This window comes from Teleopsis dalmanni, chromosome X (assembly GCF_002237135.1).
Source record: "Teleopsis dalmanni isolate 2A chromosome X, ASM223713v2, whole genome shotgun sequence".
NCBI classification, from domain to species: domain Eukaryota; kingdom Metazoa; phylum Arthropoda; class Insecta; order Diptera; family Diopsidae; genus Teleopsis; species Teleopsis dalmanni.
The window spans coordinates 62,307,425-62,331,309 of NC_051848.1; the positions used below are offsets into that span (position 1 = coordinate 62,307,425).

Below are 23,885 nucleotides of genomic sequence, written 5' to 3' on the forward strand. Positions count from 1 at the left end.
TTTTTTTTTCACAAAGAATGTGGAAAAAAAAAAAACAAATAACTTTGTGTAGGGTTGCCTACATCCTGCTGATTTCTTTCTCCAACAGAAACTTCCAATTTTCGCGCATATGTTAGTTTTCCTAATTGCCTTGTATACTACCTGAACGTAAGCATGGAAATCGAAGCCATCCGTGTTCAGTTCAATCAGGTGTAATAGAACAACAAAATGACTACGATTACAATGGATTATTTTTGTTTTAGTACTTAAGAAACCGATTCACAAATTTAGAATAGTACAGGGGAAGAATAGGACAGTGGGAACTGGTGAAAGGGTGAGGTATTAAATATATCCTATATATATTTTCAGGAATATTTTTATATAACTGGAACAGACTCAGTTTTTTTATATATTAAAGTTGATAAAATATTGCTCCGACAAATATCTTGCATTCAGTGTGTGATCGAAGAGATTTACTTTCTGGTGTCTATAAACAATGTTTTGCACAGATTCATGTTTTTCTGAGTAAGGAATGAAGCTCTAGGTCAGACATTAAAAGAGACACTAATAGAAGAGTACCGAAAGTCAATCTTTTCTAAAATTTAAAAAACTATAAGCAATACTTACTTTTTTCGTGTCTAATTAATCAAAAGATAACTCTAAGTAACCATAAAATTAATTGCAAATATTAAACCATTTTTCAAGAAGCGATCCATAAAAGTTTTTACATTTCGTTATCCTCCTAGTTAGAGAAGATAGTCCTTAGAATCGCCACCTATATTTCAAACATTAATTAACATTGTTTGGTCATATACACATTTCTAATTCTTTTCAAGAAAACTCTGGCTTGGATATTGTCTCATTATCGTTAAGATTTTGTTTTAGTGGTTATGACTTTAAGAGCAATCACACCCTGTGAGATAACATTTGTGTCACTTGTAATGTATATCCAAATTAAAATTACATCATAATTCAAAAAGTAAAACAACTTATTTCATAGTTTCCATAAGAAGTAAGTTACTTAAGCTAGAAGTAAATAAAAGAAAAAAAAAGAATTTTGATTCCTTTTATTCCATTGATAAAAATCTCAAAACGTCTCGATGCGAGTCCAGTAGCCGCCTCGTTGCGACTTTGGTAGACGCTTCGATGTGAATCTGCTAGACACCTGGATGCGAATCTGCTAGACGCTTCGGCGCAAATTTGCTCGACACCTCGATGTGAATTTGCTAGTCGCCTCGTTGTGAATTTAATAGATAATAATAATTGAGTGAGAACAATAGACAAGATTCTAAATTTGATTGATGACATCTCTAACTCTTTCAATTTTTCATGACGATCCTGCCATGTCCTTCTCAGCGGTGCAAGGTTACTATTATTTTATTAGATAGAAGATATTATAGAAGATATTATAGCTATTATTTAAATACCTTCGTGACAACTCAAAAAGCCAAGTTATTAACAATTTTGTTACCCTTTCTAAAAAAATTATATTAATTCGTTGACTTCTAGTTAAATGATAACCATCCCAAACACTGCTTTTCATTTCTCTTCTTAAACTTTATTTGGCAACAATTGGATTAAATTTAATGATTCCTTTAACTAGTGTCTCTTAGGTGTCCTGGAGCAAACTCATTTATTAATATTATTGAGGATTAATAAAATTATCCACAATAAATTTCACATCTATAACATACTATATTCACATCTAACACTTTGATCACGTTCTGATAAATCTGTGTGACCAATAGATGAACTATACCTTTGTTGACCTTGCAAAATATACAATACTTTGTTTCTTGATTGCCTTGGCCTAACCTTGTTGCAGTCACCAATGGTAATAATAAGTACTTATTACTTCACTTAATATTATTATAATGTATTTTTGATTATTTTATATTATCATTGTTGTTTTCAATTATGAAGTAGCAAACTTTTACTATCCCTTGTGGGTTGCTATCCTGTAATGGTGGTGGAGCTCAGTAAAAATAATGATTATTAGAATGCGACAGCTATTATAATAAACCCAATAATAGTGCCTCATTTCTCAATAAGGTAGAAAGTGAAAAGCGTTATATATCTAAAAACTAGATTATGAGCGGAGGTAAGTAAGCGAATCACTGTAAAAACGTATATTGATCTTAATAATTCATTTGAAATGTTAAAACATGGAATCAAACCGCAGTGGAAATATGTACATATATGTTTGAAGTATACCCAAAATTCTTTGATCAATTCTGTTGAATGGTAGTAAGTACATTAAATCTGGATGTGATAAACTCTGGGTGCAGCATTTTTATTCAATACTATCAATTTGAGTATGGGATCGACTCGAGCAAACCGACATTTTTATAGGTTTTATCTTTGATAATTAATTTAACAACTTGGAAAGTGCGCAATATGCAGAAAGATGGAAAATTGAAGCAGTTACGATGTGAATTTATCAGTTATGAGGTAAATATCCTGTAATCCAAGGATGCAGGTGGTACGGTAGATAAATATGATTTATTGTAGATGTAATATGCTGCCTCAGTTATGATATGTGGCGATTAAGAATAGAATCCTTTTATAATAATTATGTGTACTTCAGATAAGGAAATAAACATTTAAGATCGAAAGAAATTTAATGTAATTTTGTGTAGACACTAATTACTTTAATTTTAAATAATTTGTCCTATAGGTAAAAATCTATAGTTTTATAGAATGTATATAGCAAGAACTGCTTTAATTTATAATTATCGTGAATACATGACCTTATCAAGTATTTTGAATATGTTAATGAAGCCAATTGTACAAAATTTTATTTCTTTTAATGATCTTCGTATACTAATGTGTAATCTACTAATCCTGCTTTGTGTTTATCACAGATTATGCTAAATATTATAGCAAACCCTACATGCAGGGTTAAACTATATATACCAACTCAATCCTGGTCATGGTGAGTTTTGGCTAAATAATAATAATCTAAACCATATTGTTTGCATTAATAATAAAGTTTATCAATCAAAGTTTTATAATAAATATATAATCTAATAAAGAAAAATTGCAATAAAAATTTAATTTATTTTATAGTCTATTCACACAGCATAAGTAATTTAATTGTGCTCGTTTAGCTCGCTTCATTAAAAGTGTGTGTTCACACAACAAATCTTAATTTTAGTACAATTTTGTTTCTGTTTTGTTTTTGTAGTTGCACCGGTATATGAAAATGCCGACTTACGCAAAGTGCTGTTTCGCTTAGCATTAGTTTGTGATAATTATTCGCATAATTACTACAATATTTGCATGAAACTGGGATTGTACTTGTGTCGTGTGAATAGGCTGGATATTCGGTATATGCAAAAAAAACTTCATTCAAAAACTAAAGAACACCTTGCAAGGAAGCTAAGTACTCTTTGATTGAAGACAAGAGAAAATACCAAAGAAATTTTTTTTTATTATGTTACACGTCTGTAACATATTATTGCTCTTTTTCGGTGTGGCAGTACATTGAATTTATTGTTACTACTTTTTATTCATATACATTTATTTAATTATTAATACTGATTTTTATCAGTATTTGGTAGAACATCAGCTGATTCTCAATATTATGCAGTGTTGCACAAAAATAAAATTTATGAGGAAAATTAAAGTTTTTGAAAAATAAGTTTTGCTTTAATATTAAATGTGTTTATTTTTTTAAATATTTCTTGCCATTATTATCAAATATGTCTTCGTACATAAAATTACTAGATATATTCCGACAAGCATTTTATTTGTATTTGTTTTTTTTTTAAATTCAATGTTACGAAATTAATACTACGTTTACATTGTGAGATTAAGGTAATCTACATTTTTAATCTAAACCGTTTACATTATAAATTAGAGATTAATTTTGACGTTTCTCTTGTTATGTTTTGTTTTGTGTGTTTAATAAATTTCTGTAAATAAAACATTTAATTACAACTATGTACAAAAAAATGATTCTATAAATTTATTAAATAGTTTTATAACAAAAATTTAACAAATTTCAGTTATAATTATATATAAGATTTTTATTAAATAAATTTAACAAAAATTTCACCCCATTCAGAATTTTCAAATTTTCAATGTTTGTTTTGAATAGGTTTTGACATTTCCTTTTAAGTTCTTCTAAGATCGTAAAAAACTCTACGATATTATGATATTTACAGACTTGAACAGAGAAATAATCATCATTTTTAAGGAGATTTAAAACTAATCTCGACGAAAAAAAGATTAACTTTTGTATGGGAAATCTGAGATTAACAACGGGGTTAGTACTTTAATCTCGATTTTTGCTTTAATCTACTTTAAATCACATAATGTAAACGCTGTATACAAAAACAAAAATAGGGAAAAAATTAATTGAATTCTACTATTTTCTGTCCTCGTACCTAAAATCAAGTAAGTAAGTAAGACCGTTTATGATAGCGAGTTGTTATATAAAATACTGTATAATCGTATTGTATAAAATTTATGTGAATTTCACTAAAACACTTCTTCCAGTAAAATTGAAGTTAAGTCGACTAATCAATAACGTTTTTATCGTAATGGTGCGACAATTATATGCTAAAATGATTTTATAATTTTATTGAATTGAAAAGTGAAGATTATTAAATAATTAATGATATATTTTTGACCATCATATAACTACTTTGCTACGTAGAAGTAGATAGAATTTATGTATTGTATTGATTCTCCATATCATTTTTTAAAAACAAGCATTTTAAATAATCAATGTATTTCCTAACTCTCTAGCATGTAACGTATAGAAAACTTCACACTATTGAGATATGAAATAAATAAAATTTTTGTAAAAAAAAATATATAATAAGTATTCCACTTACTATGTTATATAAATTAAATAAATCCATTCTCGTAATCAATAATAAGTTTAATGAAATAAAACATTAAAATAAAATTTTCAATATATGTTTTTAATATTAGTTATGGGAGTAAGGCAATAATCTTATTATGCTATTAATAATAATAATATTATATTTATTTTTTGAACTTAAAAGTGCGTGTATTGTTATGCTTATTAATATATGTAAATACTATACATTAAGAATCAGGTGGTCTATTATGCCAACCACAGTTATTCCGATGCATTTAGGCAATTAAAAAAATAAGAGAATTTGTTCATTAATCTTTACAATACTTTAGCAATACTTGCGCAATACTTTAGCGAAACTGTCAAGTTTTGTTGACAATTGTTTGATTTTGTATCTATTTTACGTCCAAAAAAGTGTTGTTTAAATGTATAAATCTAAATTATCCATTAGTTCTACAACTGCAGAATCCAGCACAATATTCAATATATTTTGCTTTTCATTTTTTAAAATTATGCATATCGAATCTGAGTTATATTTTATAAGTACATATATACAAAAACAAATATTAGCTGTTTTAAATATTTGCAAGCCTAGTATGCATAAAATGCATTCACAATTATTTAGAAAACATTTAAATGATATTGTGAAAAATTATTTAATTAAATGCTTGTATATTATATGATGTACAACGCTAAAATAATTTTAATTAGACGTTCTAATATGAGATAGGCAATTTATTGCAGAAATGCTTTTCGTTACTACTATTTAATGACACAAATGCAACTATGTAAAATTTAGTATTAAAAATTATATGGACTCAAATCATTAAACATCTGGCAACTCATACAAAAGTAAAAAGACTTTGTTTCTCGTGTACTTCAGAATCATTTTCAGTTAGTCATTTGGATGAGTGGAAAGTGAGTTCTTTTGTTGTGTTTAAAGTTTCGAGTTTCATTGTCGTCAACGTCAGCCATCCGTGTGTGCCATTTTATTGTTTAAAGTTTTTGTATTTTACTGAAAAAAAGCAAGGTCTTATCATATAGTGCAAACTTTTAAATTTCGTTGGACTTTCAGCAGCGAAGTAGGTGGTAAAGCAACTAATTCTATAATAAAATCTAAAAATTTGTCTTAAAGAAATTTTCAGTCAGTTTTTTATATGCGGTTTTACGCACACAGGCAAACGTCATTCGCCGATGGCGTATTCATTTAGTGTTTGTAGAACGCCGACAAGCGATTGAAATTGCCAAAGTTTTCTTTAGTATTGTACATAAAATTTAATATGAATTTTTATTATATATTAAATTAAGAACGTGTAATATAATAATTTCAAGAAGAACGTGATACTTAAAGAAATGTTTCAAGTCTGAGTCACAATTGCGAGTCATTCGTGTATATGTTGTGTGCATTTAGAGTGTATCATATATATACAGAATATTTGCCAACATATGCACTCAATCAGTTATTCATACATCTATATATATATATATTATATATTAATACTTTATCGCCTTCCTCTCAATGGAGTGTTGCGCTCATCTGCAAAACGACTCAGTTTGTTATCGACTACTCTGATGGTGTGTACATAGTCACCGATATATTTTTGTATTTTCTTGTGTTAGTTACACATGTTTGGGCGGCTGCGTTTCGATTAATAGGCAAGAAAGTTAATGTACTCTTTTGGTTAACAAAAAAAAAAAAAACTTTTTAATATTAATATAATAAAATAATTTTAACTGACTTAATTGGAAGTCATTCGTATCAAAATGCTATTTTGACTATATATAGAAAGGAAGGAAGTTGCCTTTATGAAGATTTTTGCTTATTGCTGCCTGTCTTTTAGGTTATAATAGCTTACGCTTTAGCGAAACAAAGACAAGTGCGGAACTTTTTTTTTTTGGAAATTGATTCATTGCTAAAAACTGCTTTAACATTTTGTCTTCCTTTGCAGATATAAAAAAAAGTACATAAAATTGCATTAAAGTCGTCTCCTATTGAAGAAGATACATAAATTCGTCGACGAATTTAGTGCTTTGTCAAAAGTTAAAAAGTTTTGAATATTTTTCTGTGGAACATACGAAAATTTTAATCAATATGAGCTGGCAGGATTATGTTGACAATCAACTTTTAGCTTCGCAATGCGTTACAAAAGCTTGCATCGCTGGACACGATGGCAATATATGGGCCCAATCCAAAGGTTTTGAAGTAAGTAAAATTCGTAAACAATAATATCGCTAATATATAATTTTTATTATTTTAATTTGTGCTAATGATATGATAATTTGTGCATAAACTAACTGTGTGTATGGTGTCAAATTTTCAAAACTCTTTCAATTAACAATTATTATTTTATTTTTTATTTATCAAAACAAAAATGAAAACCGTGTTTGTTTTGGCAGCGGCATGTGGACATTTTTGTAAGTTAAACTTCAAAAATGCTGCAAGTTCAAGGGTGTGACCAACTCTCAACAATAGCAAGCAAGCTTGCTCAGCACGCAAGCAGCAAACAGCAAGTCCGTGTGAGATACACACTAAAACGGCATGACATACGCATACAGATATTCTTTATACCCACAGACTAATATTATGAATTCATAAGTGTGCACTACTTCATACCTACCCAACCACCCTGTTGTTGTATGTATTATTTGTTGCCGCCTGTCGCATTATTTTTCCACAGATATTTCTTTCTGGTGTTGATTATTCATTTTAATTTTTTTTTATCGCGCTACCATTCTTCGTCTCCTTATGTATAGTTTCATACTTTTTTACTCATGGCATAGGTTGACGTTTCCGTAAGTCAAACGACCGGTTGCTTTGTTTCTTTTAAATATATTTTTTATTTTATTTCTTTTCTTTTTATCACACATTTTTAATACTGATTAATATTATTCTTTATCAGTTATTTTAATAATGATCAATACATTTTAATTTGGTTTTACCAAAGAAGGTATTTCTTTGTGTGAATATATTTTTTTTAAATTTTTTGCTTAATGATGATTAAAAAATTATTTCTGCTTAAATTTTCTAGAAATAAAATTTAATTTATATATTTTTCAAAATTTTCTTACTATCTAAATTCGTACAGAAGTAATAACATAAAAAGGTATTGGTTTTAAAAATTATATTGTAAAAATACTTATGGTTTTGATTTTGTTTTTTGTTTTTTGTTTTTTAAATTTAAAAACTCTTTTTAATATATTTTATTGCAATATTTCCTTATATGCCAATTTGTATTTTATTGTTTCATTATTAGCTGAAATGTGAATGAAGTATATTATTGCAAATGTTAATGTCAAAATAGCAAGGACTAATAAAATCAAAATCACTGCATATATTATGAATTTAAAAAAGGATGTTTAAATTTCGAAATAAAACGAAAAACGTGACTGACTGTGTGTCTGTTCTGATGTGCTAAATATAAATACTAAGCGTGTGTTTTTTTATATAGCTGTCTCTTTGTTGTTGTGGTCTTTTGCTATGTACTTCTATCCTTTTTCTTTAAACACAACTTTCTGCCTTTTAAATTAATAATAAATACTCAATTATTACATCCTTAACAAAAAATATTGAAAAATTAAATTTATATAAAATGAACTGAATGAACAAAGGGTCGATCGGTTGGTCATATACAATATACAATATACAATATATGTGGCGAAATTAAAAACTTAATTGCAAGAAATAAATTTTGCATTTATTTCTACTATACGTACAGCATTGAAAAAAAATATTCTCTAATTTCTGTACTTTTTTTGCACTTATCGCACAATTTTTTAATACCAGTGAAGTAATTATTTCGGTAGTGAAATATTTTATCGCTGAAATTATATATTATTAAATGGTCTGAGTAAAAGGAAATATTTATCGGTATCAGTTTAAGATTGCAATAGGCTATTTAATCCATATAAAAATAAATTAAGTATCATCGACAACTACAGCGCGAACGACGGAAAGCAAAGCTGTTAAAAATGCAAATGCGGCGGCGGCGGCAGCGGCTGCGGCAGCTGCACTCCTTTATTATTAATACGTTTTATGTATAAAAATAAATAAATGCTCACAAAATATAAATATTGTGAACATGTGTGCCAACGGATTCCAACCCACAATTTCAGTCATATTTCCGAAAATGTAATCGAAAATTTTCAAAATGTTTTAAATGTTTTTTTTTTTGTTTCTTGTTTTTTACTTTTTACCAAGTTTTTTTTTATGAAAACTTGAGATAATATAAATATTCAAATCAAAAAACATTTATTAAGACTTCTTAAAAGCTAAAAATAATATTTTATTTATGTTCAATGCAATAGTATTTGGAATTTAAAGAGTGCCATATTGTCATATTTGTTTTTTACTTTATGTTGTTCAATAACTAATTGCAAAAAATGAAATACAAAATAAAAAAAAAATACATAGAAGTAGAAATTCAAAAAAGTACATTCCGTAAAAAAAGTAGTAATGAGAAAAATAATAAAGTAATATTAAAAATAAATGAATTAAATTAAAATGAAAAATAATATAAAAAAATAATAAAACGAATGTAAAATAAATAAATATAATATAAGAAAATAGAAGCAGAATATAAAAAAAATATTAAAAAACAAAGGAATGTAAAAAAATAAAAATAATGTAAAAAAATAAGAATAATGTTAAAAAAGAACATAAAAGTAATATAAAAAAAATAAAAGAAATATAAAGATATATAAAAGATATAAACCAAAATAAAAGTAATATAAAAAAATATAAAACAAATGAAAATAATATAAAAAATATAAAAGGAATGTAAAATAAAAATACAGAAAAATATTTAGTGATTTATTTATTGCATTATAATATTATATATTAGTTTAGTGATTTTGATGATAATTTTGTTTATTTGTTGATTAATTGATATGCATAAAAAATTATAATAAATATCAATGGTGAACAAATTACATAAATGTTGAAATAGTTTGGTAAATTTTTTTCTTCTTATTTTTAAGCGGAGAGTTTGGACTTAACTGTCCTTTCCTTATAGAATGAATCATATATATATATATGCAGTTGTACATAAATGTTGCCTTGACAATAATGCTTATGACGCGGATGTTGTAATATATGTTTAATTAAGATCATACGCATTTAGTAGTATAAAATTAGAAATTAATAAGTTGCTATTGCTATTAGTTTTTTAAGTGATTATTATTCAAAAATTTTAAAAATTAATTTTTAAATTAAACAAAAATTTTGATTCTAAGAAGTTCTAATAACCATTAACTGATAGTTTTTATCTTGCTTAAAAAATTGTAGATAATTGTTTGTGTTATTTAACAAATTTTTTGTATAGAAAATATAATTAAAAATGTGTTTTCACTATATGTCACTCCATATCTAGAAATTGTTTCCAGTGTATGCGAACCAGCCGCGATTATTGTCAGACAGCTAAACATTTAGAAATGTCCTTTTAATTGAGGGTGGTGTTTATGTGTCTACACTTTATCTCTCTCTCTCTCTCCAGTATATTTTTGTTATTTGAATCATAGTAAAGTTCAAATGCTATCATATATTTTTATATGTGCAGTATAGTTAGGGTTTCGAATCTGAAATTTTTACATACCGGTTTAAAAAAAAAATAAAAAAAATTAATCTATTGGATTTCGGTTTTCGGGACGGCAAAAAAAAAAGTTTTTCTATGATCGGCTTTTTAACGTGATAGCTTCTATATAAATATCACTAGTGAAGTATACTCAATTGTGTTTAATAGAAGTACAGTGTTCAAAACTAGACGGAGCAATGAAAATATTTTTTCTTTTCGAAAACTGTTTATTTTTTTTCGTTTCTCTTTACCTACCCACTTCGCTCCATAACATTATTACTACTCATTTGGCACTCCTTAGACTAGTAGGGATGGTATTTGAGGGGGTATCAGTTGTTATAATATTCTATCTTGAAATCCAAAAAAAAGTATCTAAAAAATTTAGAATTATAAAAAAAAACTATGTAAAATAAATAAAACTATATAAAATAAATAATACTCTATGTGGTGAATAAAACTGTATAAAATAAATAATACTCCATGTAGTAAATAAAACTATATAAAATAAATAAAACTTAAAATAAATAAAAGTATATAAAATAATTAAAATTATGAAAAAAAAAATAAAACTATATAAAGCCTACAAGCACATCATGTATAAAAAAATTAAAAAAGTCGAATCAAATTTTATATATAAAATATATTGTTTTCCATATCCACAAAGACGACAAATTCTACAAAATTCTGTTATTGGTAAATAAAAAATTAGTCGCTGAGGTCTTTATCTGAACTATTGAGTAAAAAAATCCTATTTGTGACGCTAGATTCCTTTTGCGCTTTTCCTTACACAAACACTACGAACCTAATTGGCATTCCGTCTTATTTTTCTCTATGTGCAGATTGTGAAAATTTCAAATTCAAAAATATTTCTATTGTATTTATGAGAAAATAGTTCATAACTTTTATAATTAAGTGAACGTGACAAGTGGTGATTCTTCGGTTTTTCGTTGGAATAAGTTTTGATTTCATCCCACAAGTGTTCAATTGAAATTATGTACCAGACATAGTGCACACATCCACTCTTAAATATATTCACACATCCGAACACAGAGTTCTAAATTTCTTTTTCACAATTTCTATGTTCTCTAGCCTTGTGCCTAATTACCAAATTTATCATTAGATCGGTAAACAAGTATCTTCATACTGTAATATCGTTTTTTTCTCTTAATTATCAATCTGCCGTACATATATATATAAATTTTTTTTTGTATTTGAACTATAACTATTATATCAATTTAAATTTGTCCTGTCTTTTTATCGTTTCTTTCTTTTTGAGTGTCTTAAAAAACCTTCAATCTCCCCTCATCAATCAGTTTAGAACTTTCCACTGTTTTTATCACAATTGCTAGTATTTAAAGTATTTTAGATATTAGCTGCCACTTCAGTTGAATTTTATATCACTATGCTATGCTTGTCTCATATATTATAAATATCTTTATGAATAATTATTTTGTTTGAAAAAAAAAATGAATTGTATTTTTGGATCTCTTTTTTAATTTTATAAATAAAGGATGATCAAACAAGATTGGAATTTGTTTTTCTTAATAAATTGATTATGTTATGAGATATGTGGTGTCTTGCACCATCTTGTTAAAACCATGCCACAAATAATCAGTAAACATGTTTCTGTTCTCCATTGACAATAACAGCAATGATATTTTCATTTTCAAAAAATATGTTCTAATTACACCTCCAGACCGTTAACCAGACTAAACTGTTTATGAATGTAAACGTGTTTTTATTAATATGTGGGTTTTCTTATTCCAAATCTGATCATTTTACTTATTTACAAAGCCATTTAATTAGAAATAAGCTTCATTGGCAAAGATAATATTTCCTAAAGCATAATCTTTAAAATTTCTACGCAATAAATGATCATTTGGTTCAACTTGTTGAGTGGTCTTGGAATTGTATTTTATACACCGTGAAATGCAAATCTTTATGAAGAATATTGCATGTGGGACCAACAGAAGGACCAAGTTCTTAAGCACTCGTTCACAATATTGGTTGTAATTTTTTCTTTCAGAGTTGTAAAAAAACAGCATTAAGTCTGGTTGAAACAAATTGGCATCACTTTTAAAATATGTTAAATGCTTATTTTTGACATATGTTTTTGTTGTGTTGTGTGTAATATGAAATATAAAAATTGTGAACACTAAAAATTAATTAATTTAAATAAAAGAAAACAAATGAATATTAAATTAATTATTTAATTATATTTAAATTAATTTATTTACTTACTATACTAAAAGTATGTTTACGTTTTAATCAGGCGGTATTTTAATCGTCTGAAAAATTACTATAGTATAATTTTGTTTTAAACTATAGTAAAAATTATAGTATGTTTTGTAGATCCATAAGTTGCACATAATGTACGATAATGTACCTCGTTTAGATTTCTTATTTTTTTAAATAAATTTTAACAATTTATTTAGGCTGAGAAAGTGTTTTTTTCTAAAGTAATTTAATAAACAATATTAGACACAGATATCAATTTTGGTGAGAATGCAAAAAAACATTCAAAAGATTTATTGCCAGATTTTTGCTTTCATCATATTTTTTTATATATTATTTAATATATATGTATTGTTTGTTTTATTTTTAGGTTACAAAGGAAGAGTTGACGAAGTTAATTTCTGGATTTGATCAAACGGACATTCTTATTAGCAATGGCGTTACCCTAGCCGGGCAACGATTCTTTTATATTTCTGGTACAGATCGTGTAGTCCGCGCCAAACTTGGTCGCAGTGGTGTTCATTGCATGAAAACAAAACAAGGTAACTGTAATATAATAAATATTACATAATTAAAAGTTCAAATATCTATATATTTCGAATAGATTTTTTTTATAATTATAAAAGGTTCATTTTCCGTGGAAGCTATAAGTAACTCTAACAACTTTTAAACAGTTTGCATATCTTTATTTACATTTATTTGGTGTACAGTTAAACTTCCATTACTTGAAGTACCATTTTGCAAAGAAAAGGTTCGATTTATGGAGACTTCGAGTTAGAGAATAGCTACACTTTAAATTTTGAATTACTCTCTGATCAAGTAGTTGCAATTTAGAGTTCATATTCGGCGCAAGAAATGTCAATTTTAAGCCAGCGACTGGCATTTCCACAAAGAAACAGCATAAGAAAGAAAACATTAAACATTTGGTTTGGAAAAAGGGACTTCCCCTAACAACAAAATGAATTGATACTTAAAACAAAAATTCGATTTATAGAATACGCTTTCCTATATTCCTATTGACATGTGACAATATTTTTATTTGAGTTATAGAGAAATTCGAGTCATAGAAGTTCAAGTTTTAGAAGCAGAATTGTATGCTTTCTAAAACCCTCTTGTACTCTTTTTAGTTCGAGTTATGGAAGTTTCACAGTATTTCTATTCACTTTGGCACAGTTTTTTCCTGTGAGATTTTTGGGAAGGAACCTATAGATTTTTGCTAATTATTAAAAAGATATTCCCCCAATGTTCAGTATTTTAGTATCTTAAGTTTTATTATACACGCTGTATCTTATATTTAAGGTGATCGATTCAGATTTGGTTATAAGGTTACAGAAAAACTATTGGCTTCGACATGAGTTGTGAGAAAAACTCATTAATTTGTTTTTCTCATTAATAAACTTATTTTTACCAAATATGAGCAAAACTGAGCAAATTGATTTGTATTAAAAATTATTACCAAAAATTAAACTGATCTGAACTGAATTTGGAATAGCTGCCATACAAATGCACAGTTCTATGAGAAACTTGTGTCAATGAACTTTAAATGAAACTGTGTGAAGGTTATTTAGTATTTAGCTTTTTATTTTATTTTACTGTATTTTTTTTATTAGAAAAGTGTTTTTTTTTTTTTTTTGCAATTTAGTATGTATTGTACATTCTAAGTGTTAGTTACTTATGGTTTAGATATTATTGCGGTGAATTTTTAGTAGTAAGTCAATAACGAGGTCACTGACGCATGTGTTCTATGGTTGTTTAGGTTTAAACGATTAAACTGTTTTTCTTAACCCTGATTATCTATTTTGCAAATCAAGAGGGAATAACACGAATTGAGAATGAATGCGACAAATTTAGTAAATTGTATAAAACAAATAGTGATGCTATGTTTAGGCAGAGCAAATATCTTTAACATGTAAATTAATGTACTTGGTTTCAGGACCTGCTATAGACCTAGGTCCCGAACTTATTTATTTTATTGTTAATCGCAAATTGCAAACGAATCGAAATGATATTTGTTTTGTTTAGTTGAAAATTTAATTACTTTATGATCAGGTTTTTTTTAAATTGAAAATCGAAATGTTTAACTAAATAAAAATTATTTATAATAATTTAAGTTTTTCTAGTTAAAAACATTAGTGAAAACCTTACAGAAGAATTATCAGTAAATATTTTTCAAATTTAATTTAGCATCATTTTTTTTTCCACATAACGAGAACTATTTTTGTAACGAAAAATACGTCATTGTTTTAAAATATAATGAAATGTTAGACAGACAAATTTATGGCATATCAGTTTTAGATTCCCATTGGGACCCGTAAAGTTTGTTACTATAATATTATTTAACGTCATACTTTTTTCATTGTGCATTTTATGTCTATACTTTATAAAATTTTGCGATAAGAATAATAGAATAATTACGTACTTAATGATTTTTAAAAGACTTTCTTGAGACTACATAGAGTATATACATTATATTTATTCGCTACATGTGTTTGATGAGTCATCCGAACTATTCACGCTTATTTAAAATTTTGTTTTAAAAAAAATTATGCATATAAATTGTTTATATACTAACACCACTAACATTTAAAATGGAATTACAAAATATGGTATTTTCATTAAGCAGGCAGATCTATTTAATAATTCCGCAATAGACTTGGTAACATAAATGCTATTTATTATTATTATTGATACTATACTTCTGCAAGAAGTTCAAGGTGTCTATGGAAGTTTTGTAGTTGTTTCTGTTTTGTGTCAGTGACCTTATCTCATTTCATTCGTCAATTTAATTTAAAATTGTTCTTCTCTGAGTTATCTGCGGTCAATGACATCCTTTAACAACCTAATGATGTTTATGTATGTCATTATCGTGTATTGTTTTGTATTGAGGTATATAATTTGCAAACTCTCCCATAATTATTGGGATATTTTAAAAACAAAACCTATTATTATTTTCATTAGCGTATAATTTTATCAGTTACAGATAGTTTGTAGGAACTACCAGGTCCATGTTACAGGACTCTATACAAAAAACAACTTGAATGGAATGTAATAGCATAAAATTTGAAAATTTTCACTTTATATATATATATATAGTAATCACTAATTTATAAAGATTTTCTTTTCTTAATTATATGTTTACAGATGTTTAGCCTCTGCTAGTCATCCTGATCAGTTGCTTGCTCTTGTTAGTTGCCAATATAGAGTGACATTAATCATGTATCACTTCATCTTTCTATCGCAGAGGCAGACAGCTTCTACTAAATTATATATTACCCGATACTGAATATTAAATTATTTGCACTAGTTTCTACTAGTCATTCTGATCAGTTGCTTACTGTCGCTAATTGTCAATACCGAGTAACATTAATCATGCATCATATGATCCTGCTTTTCAAAATGCAGACGTTTAATGCGTTATTATCGATTAGTGGGTATCGAATTATAAGAATATGCTGCACCAGTACTTTATCCCATTATTATTGTAGTATCCCGCTGGAAACTGTAAGCAGATAACATGAATGGTTATAGAAGACAATTACATGGGTGGTGAAGTGGGTGGATCAGTGGTTGGGAGTGTTGGAGGGGGAATGGATGGGTGGGATTTAATTGGACGTTAACTTGGGTCCAGACGGAATAACCTGGTAACTTGAATGGGGTGGGTCCAAACGTTAATTGGACGACGCCTTTTGTGCGTTGTAAGATAGGAGAACAGATATGCGAAGTCATGGGGAGTAGAGTTGCACTGTACTGCGCTATATCTTGGTTTTATCCCGTTGTGCTGGATGGTGAAGCCACCAAGGCCGTATCTAGTAGCTTTAAAAGACTTTATACAATTTTTTTTCCTTTCACTATCAAAAGTGATACTATGAAAGTGATGTTTATATCCAGTTTTACGAATATCATTAATAATAATTAAAATAATCAATAGTTATTGGAAAAAGCGGTTTTGGGGTTTTTTTTAAGTAAACCACTTATGTAGATTCTTAAGCAAGTATATTCTTCACTTCCTTCATCCTTCAATTTCGATTCTGTAGATCAATTCACAAAATTTTAAATAGATCGTATATTTATGCTTTAGAATATTATTTATTGTATTGTTTTGTAGCTTATGTCGTTTTACTGTGTTCAGTATTCTTGTCCATTCTTTATTGATGTACAAAATTTGTGATATAGTCCGTCCAATTAAGTTTTAGTATACAACGGTAATAAAATAATTCGAAGGATTCTAGTTTATTCATCGCAAGTCTTTGCAAATTAATGTGTGAAGAAAATATAGCATTTTAGACATAACAATAAGTGATAACAACAACTCTTGAGAATATTATAGTTTATTTATTTCGAAAGTGCAGTTCTTTGGAATGATGTTCATTGAGCTGATATATATTCTATATATTTTTGGGCACTTTTATTTCTAAACTAGTATAAATCTCATTGTACTAGTATGTCTTCTGCTTACAATTATGTACTATGTTTTCTAAAAGCCTTGAGACTTTTAACTGTAATTAGATTTATTTGTGTGTACAATTATTGGATATACCTATATAGATATATAGATAATTTAAAAAAAATAAAGAAATAAATTAGTAGTAATACCACTACTCTATAATGCAAAATAACTAATTTGTTTTTTCTTTTTTTTTTTTAGCTGTAATTGTTTCCATCTATGAGGATCCTGTTCAACCGCAGCAAGCCGCATCGGTTGTTGAAAAACTTGGAGATTATCTTATTACTTGCGGGTATTAGAAAATAATATTACTTAAAAATAATGATAAAAGTAATTATATAAAACTAATATTAAATCAAAAAACAAATCTAAGTATCTACTACAACTATTTTGGAATAATTTCATACAAAAGAATAAATATTAATAATAAATAAATAAAAACGAAATATTTTTAACTTATTTTCGAAATTGTTTAAAATTGATTCTTTTGCTACTAAATGTGTCGAAAACAAACCGTTTAAATATACTAAATAAAGCAAATTATGATAAGAATATAATTAGGAAACTCGTTACACAAAATTATAGAAAAGATCTACATATATTTTTACTCAAACTGGTGGTAAAATATATTGCAAACGGTTTTCAAGAACTTATCAAATTTAAAAAAAAAAAGGAAAAAAATATTTAATAAATGAATAAATAAAAATTATAATAAATAAACATTTTCAGTCTCTCCTACATACAGTTAGTCAATCATTATTATAGATATTATTAAAAATAACACTGAACCACTGAACTTATGTCAGCGGACTGGATGTATGGACTACACAGTTGTACGTAACAAACACATTCATTATGCAGACTAATGTATTTTTAGTAACACAATTAGAAAATATATATATACCATAAGATGTGAATTTGCTGATATATTTTATAATGTTAACATCTCAAAAGAGAGTACAGTCTTTCCTTGATTAGTCCAAAAATTTTAAATATCAAGTTTTATGCATTAATGGAAACAGAAACAAACAAACAAACAAACAAACAGAAACAGGAGAGCGAAACGTAATCAACATCAAAATAATGGAATAATATATTTATTTATTTAAAATTTATTAACGTAAGAAAAAAAATACTTGAACATATATAAATATTAATTGTGGAATCAGTTTTTTTTATATACAAATGTGTGTCGTGTTAACTTTTGCTATAAATATCTACGATTTAGCATATTCGTAGCATAAACGAAATGTAAACGAATGACATAAATGCTTTTTATGTTTATTTTATATGATACGAAGAACTAGATAAAAATGATCTGAGAACATTTAAAAGTTAGCCTCATCAATCCATATATATTTATATATATCTAAAAATATTTATTTAAATATATAAATATAATTATTTGTATAAATATATAAATATAAACATAAATATGTATGTAAATATATGAATATAAATATTTATATATGCATATACATAAATATTAACATTTGTATGAGTATTAACATTTATATTAGTATATAAATATTTTTATAAGTATATAAATATTTACACAAATATATAATTATTTATATAAATATATAAACATAAATATATAAACATAAATTTATAAACATAAATATTTATATAAATAAATACATATTTATATAAATATGTGAATATAAATAATCAATATATGAATATAAATATTCATGTATTTATACGTATATTTATATAAACATTTATATATTTGTATAAATATTTATATATATAATTATATCAATATTTATAAATATATTTATATAAATCTATGAATATAAATATTTATAAATTTATAAATATATAAATATAAATATTTATATATTTATAAATATATGAATATAAATATTTATATATTTATAAATATGTGAATATAAATGTTTTTATACTTATAAATATATAAATTTATATATTTATATATATAAATCTTATAAATTTATAAATATATGAATATAATTATTCATATATTTATAAATATATGAATATAAATGTTTTTATACTTATAAATATATAAATTTATATATTTATATATATAAATATTTATAAATTTATAAATATATGAATATAATTATTCATATATTTATAAATATATGAATATAAATATATTTATATATTTATGAATATTTTGTGTGAATATATAAATATAAATATTTTATATGCAAATATATATTTTTAATATGAATATAAATATTAATTATGTTAATAAGTATATTTGTATGAATATATAAATACAAATTTTTGTATGAATATATAAATATTAATATTTGTATAAATATATATGAATGTATAAATATATAAATACTTATATAAATATATATATATTTATATATATAATATGTTGATATATAAATATGAATATAAATATATATGACTATAAATATATATGTCTGTATAAGAAAATAAATGTATATGTATATATATGGATAAAAATATATATATGCATATATTCTTTTTTATATAGATTTATATGCATATGTGAATATATGTAGTATCTATATATATATATATATCTATAACAAACATAAATATATGTATTGGTATGTATATGTGTTCACAGGGCTAAACATAATTATATTACATTAATACTATTGATTTAAATAAAAAAAAAAAAAAGAATTTGCAAAAACCGCTTTGTTTTAAATTGTTTTTCACTATTTCTACCAAATCCAAAATTTATTCCGTGAACAATTATCGCATATAGAACAATTGGCATATCATATGGGTATACACCCATACAGACTGAGTTCTAATAGTGCTAAATTGCCAAAGAATTAAAAAGTAATTCGCTACTGTGTTATTATATGGTATATTTATATTATACATATATGCATTATAAGTAATTATTGAAATACTGGAGAGGATACCTACGCGACATGCATTATCTAGATTGCGTCAAAATCCAGTTCAAAATTCTGAACATTTTTCGTCGCAGATGACGCACTCAAACTCGCAAGACGTTGACTCTTCGAGAGAGTTTGAGTGCTTAGTTATTTGAGTGAAATGTCGTATAATGGTATATTATACACCAATATACCATATATTGTTTAATATTGGTCATTATTAAGATATCACAATTTGGGCATCATTTTACCTGCGTTGTGTAGCAACAAATTCATGACGCACCACATTTTGTCGCATGTTTGGGCGTGGAACATAATTCTGCAGTTAGGAGTGGTTTTGTTTTTATGAAAGCATGAGTAATAAAATATATACATGGGTTACATACATATATTTATTATAATACAAATATTGTTTTGTATATTATAATACAAATAATGTATTATTTATTATAATACAAATATTGTACTATTTATTATAATACAATAAAAATAATGCTTATTTTGCAATACAAAATTTTGTCGTACGAGAATCGGAGAGAATGGGGATGGGGATTGTGGATATTAGTTACTACAATTTGATAGCAGAAGTTCTCTTTGATATTATTTTAAGAATAATAGATTTTTAGATATATTGTTTAGCAATAATCGTATTGCTTTATGTTTCTCTGAATACTATTATTAGTTTAATATTTTGTATTTATTTGTAATTATGTTTATTTAAAGTAATAAATCTGACTATACGTATTTATAATTTGTGTAATAGTTATAAATTGCGTCTAATATTTTTTAAGTTAAAGCTAATATTATAAATATTAGCTTTTTTTTTGATTAAACTATTTCATTTGCTTATTTATTAAAATTTTATTTTTTATTGTTTAACAATTAAAAAAAATTAATACTAACAATTAAAAATAACACATTATCTTAGTGTATGTGTTTAGTAGAATGGCAATTATAAATATAATATATAAAATAATAATAAATATATTAATAATATATTATCTTATGAAATTAAAGTTTGAGAAATTATATTTACAATTTCATTAAAAACTAACCAAAGTTATACTAATTATATACCATTTGTATATCTCATAACATGATCTAATTCTGAACAATCTGACAGAATGCTGCGTTACAGTAATTATGTTGTGTATGCAACATTGTGTAGACTAATATTAGATTTTAACTCTCTCAAAAATCTGACAGAATGTTGCGTTGCAAAAAACAAATTGCGTACGGGCAATTGTGCGTTCATATTAAACTGATAGCACAAAGCAAAGTGTGAAATGTGCTCAAACTTGGTAATTTTTAAATAAACACTCAAGAGTACGCAAGGTTGCCGTAGAATGCTCTAAAATTTTACGAACGATTTGCAGTGTGAACGCGACATAAACTAAACAAAACCTGCTATTCCATGTGACACTACTTTCAACAGTTCTTATCTCACATTTTAATATGAATGGTGTAAAAAAAGAAAAAAGAATACTAATATTAATAAATAAATTTTTTTTGTTCACAACTTTTTTAAATAAAAAAATCTCTAACTCATTTACTGAAGTAATTAAGTTAAGTATTGAAAGTATTTATAATTTTTTTACTTAATTTAATTCATATGAATTACAAATGAAGCCCCTTTATTCTACTCACGCAAGCTGTTATTACACTAATTAACTGAAATATATAGAAAGTCTTTAAAGAAATTAAGAAATTTAAATTGAAGGAATTAAAATTAAATTAATTTAGCATTAATGACGAAAAAGTATTTCATTTAAGTAATTAATAAGCAGAAACATTTAGGAACTGCATTTTGAAGCCTAAATTATTCAAAAATTCTTCGTATCTATCTCTATCTCCCGAGTACTCTAATAAGTGCTTATTTTCAAGTTTCAAAATGTCGACTTGCGTACATAGACTAATGACTTCAAATTATTCTCATCAACCATTATCAAACCATTTATGTTGCTACACCGAAGTTACATTCCTAAAGATTATTTACTTAATCGAACATTTGTTTTATTAATTAAAAGATTTTTCTGGGAATATATTCAGTAGCTCAGTCTCGTTGAAATCAAAATTCTCTAAGAGTATTTTTATTAAATTTGGAGAACTAAAACGTTCTAGAAAACAAAAATAAGAAAGGTTTAATCATGTTACCACTTCATTAACATCACCAATAGTATTTTTCAAAGTGAATCCGTGGTTAAAGGATATATTTATATATATTATATTTATGTGACCATAACAACCCGTAGCATGTCTCCCCAGGCGCCTCTGCTGCGTGCGCGCCTTCTCCAGTCTCGTATATCAAGTCCAGTTAGTGCTCCCTCAACTTGATCACTCCACCGGAGACTCCGGAGAATCCTTGGTTAAAGGAATAAATTTGAAGGTGTTCTTTTCATTCAAATATTGTCCATCTTCTTCGTTATTAAAGTTATGGAGGCAAAAGTGAATTTCAAAGCTTCATGGTGTGGTACTTTCTAAACATTTGTTACAGGACATTAATTTTGTGATACATATGTTATGTAATTAATTAATATTTAAACCCAGCTTATACTTAGGTCTTTATATTATGATTTGCTAAACATCAATGAATAAAAAGAGAAACATTAATTGATAAAAAAGAAATATAACCCAATGAAAAGAAAAACATTACTTAATAAAAAGAGAAACGTTACTTAATAAAAAGAGAAACATTAATTAACTAGAAGAGAAACATTACTTATTATAAAGAAAAACGTATCTTAATATAAAGAGAAAATCACTTAATAAAAAAAAATTTTACTCAATATAAAGCGAAGTATAACTCAATATGAAGACAAATAGTGCTTGATAATAAGAGAAACATTACTTAATTAAATGAGAAACATTACTTCATAAAAAGAGAAACATTACTTAATATAAAGAGAAATATTATTTAATACAAAGAGAAACATTATTTAATAAAAAGAGAAACCTTACTTAATACAAATATTTCTTTAATTTAATATAGAGAGAAACATTAGTTAATAAAGAGGGGAGTATTACTTAATAAAAAATAAATATTAATTAATAAAAAGATAAATACAACTCAACAAAAAAAACAACATTTCATAAAAAGAATAACAATAAATAAAAAAAAAATAAATAAAATAACAATAAAATAAATAAAAAGAATAAACAGAGAAACATTACTTTAATAGAAGAGAAATATTACTTAATATAAAGAAGAACATAGCAGTATAAAGAGAAACATTACCTAAAAAAAGAGAAACGTTACATAATATAAAGAGAAATATTGCTTAATAAAAGAGAAACGTTATTTAGTAAAATAAGAGAAACATTACTTAATTAAATGAGAAACCATATTTAAAATAAAAAAGAGAAACATTATTTAATAAAAAGAGAAACTTTACTTAATGAAATGTGAAATATAACTCAATAAAACGAAGAATAATACCTAATAAAAAGATAAACTTTACTTAAAAAAAATAATAAATAATAAAAAAAGAACATTACTTAATAAAAAAAACATTGCTTTCTAAAAACTGACATTACTTAATAAGAAGAGAAGGAAAGAGAATCTTGACATAGTTGAAAGATTAACTACCAGTTCTTCGAGTATCGTTATATAAAAAAAGTACCCATTAAGATATTACTTCTTCAGTGGATATATATAAACATAAGCTAAAGTACAGGCGCTACCTAACAGCATCTGAATGGATGGAAAAAAGGAAAAATTAACTTAAATTAATAAATTTAAATTAAATTTAATAATTAGAAATTAGAAACTAAAAATTTCTTTAAGGAAAGAAAATTGTTATTGGAGTTTATCTCTGCAGGAAACTTTAACAAACATTTTCAAAATTAAAGTCTATACAAAGAGAAATATAAATTGTAATAAAGAGAAATATTTAATAAAAAGGAAAACATTACTGTGTGAACAGGCTGTTCTTGATATGGCATGCTTGTAATTGAAGTATTATTTG

The 23,885-nt window shown here is 25.7% G+C and overlaps 1 protein-coding gene across 6 annotated transcripts; it reads left to right on the plus strand.

Annotated features, from left to right (window-relative positions):
- The first annotated feature begins 5,695 nt into the window (after positions 1-5,695).
- On the plus strand, positions 5,696-17,712 carry LOC119688008 (profilin). 6 transcript variants are annotated; one of them, XM_038102607.1, is made up of 4 exons: positions 5,696-5,899; positions 6,760-7,013; positions 12,986-13,157; positions 17,261-17,712. In XM_038102607.1, the coding sequence occupies exons 2-4, from the start codon at positions 6,903-6,905 to the stop codon at positions 17,356-17,358; spliced, it is 381 nt and encodes a 126-aa protein (XP_037958535.1). In that variant the 5' UTR covers positions 5,696-5,899; positions 6,760-6,902; the 3' UTR covers positions 17,359-17,712. The 6 variants fall into 6 exon arrangements, with proteins under 6 accessions (XP_037958535.1, XP_037958536.1, XP_037958534.1 ...); XM_038102608.1 differs by having other exon boundaries at positions 5,696-5,896; XM_038102606.1 differs by having other exon boundaries at positions 5,696-5,892.
- The last annotated feature ends 6,173 nt before the right edge of the window (positions 17,713-23,885 follow it).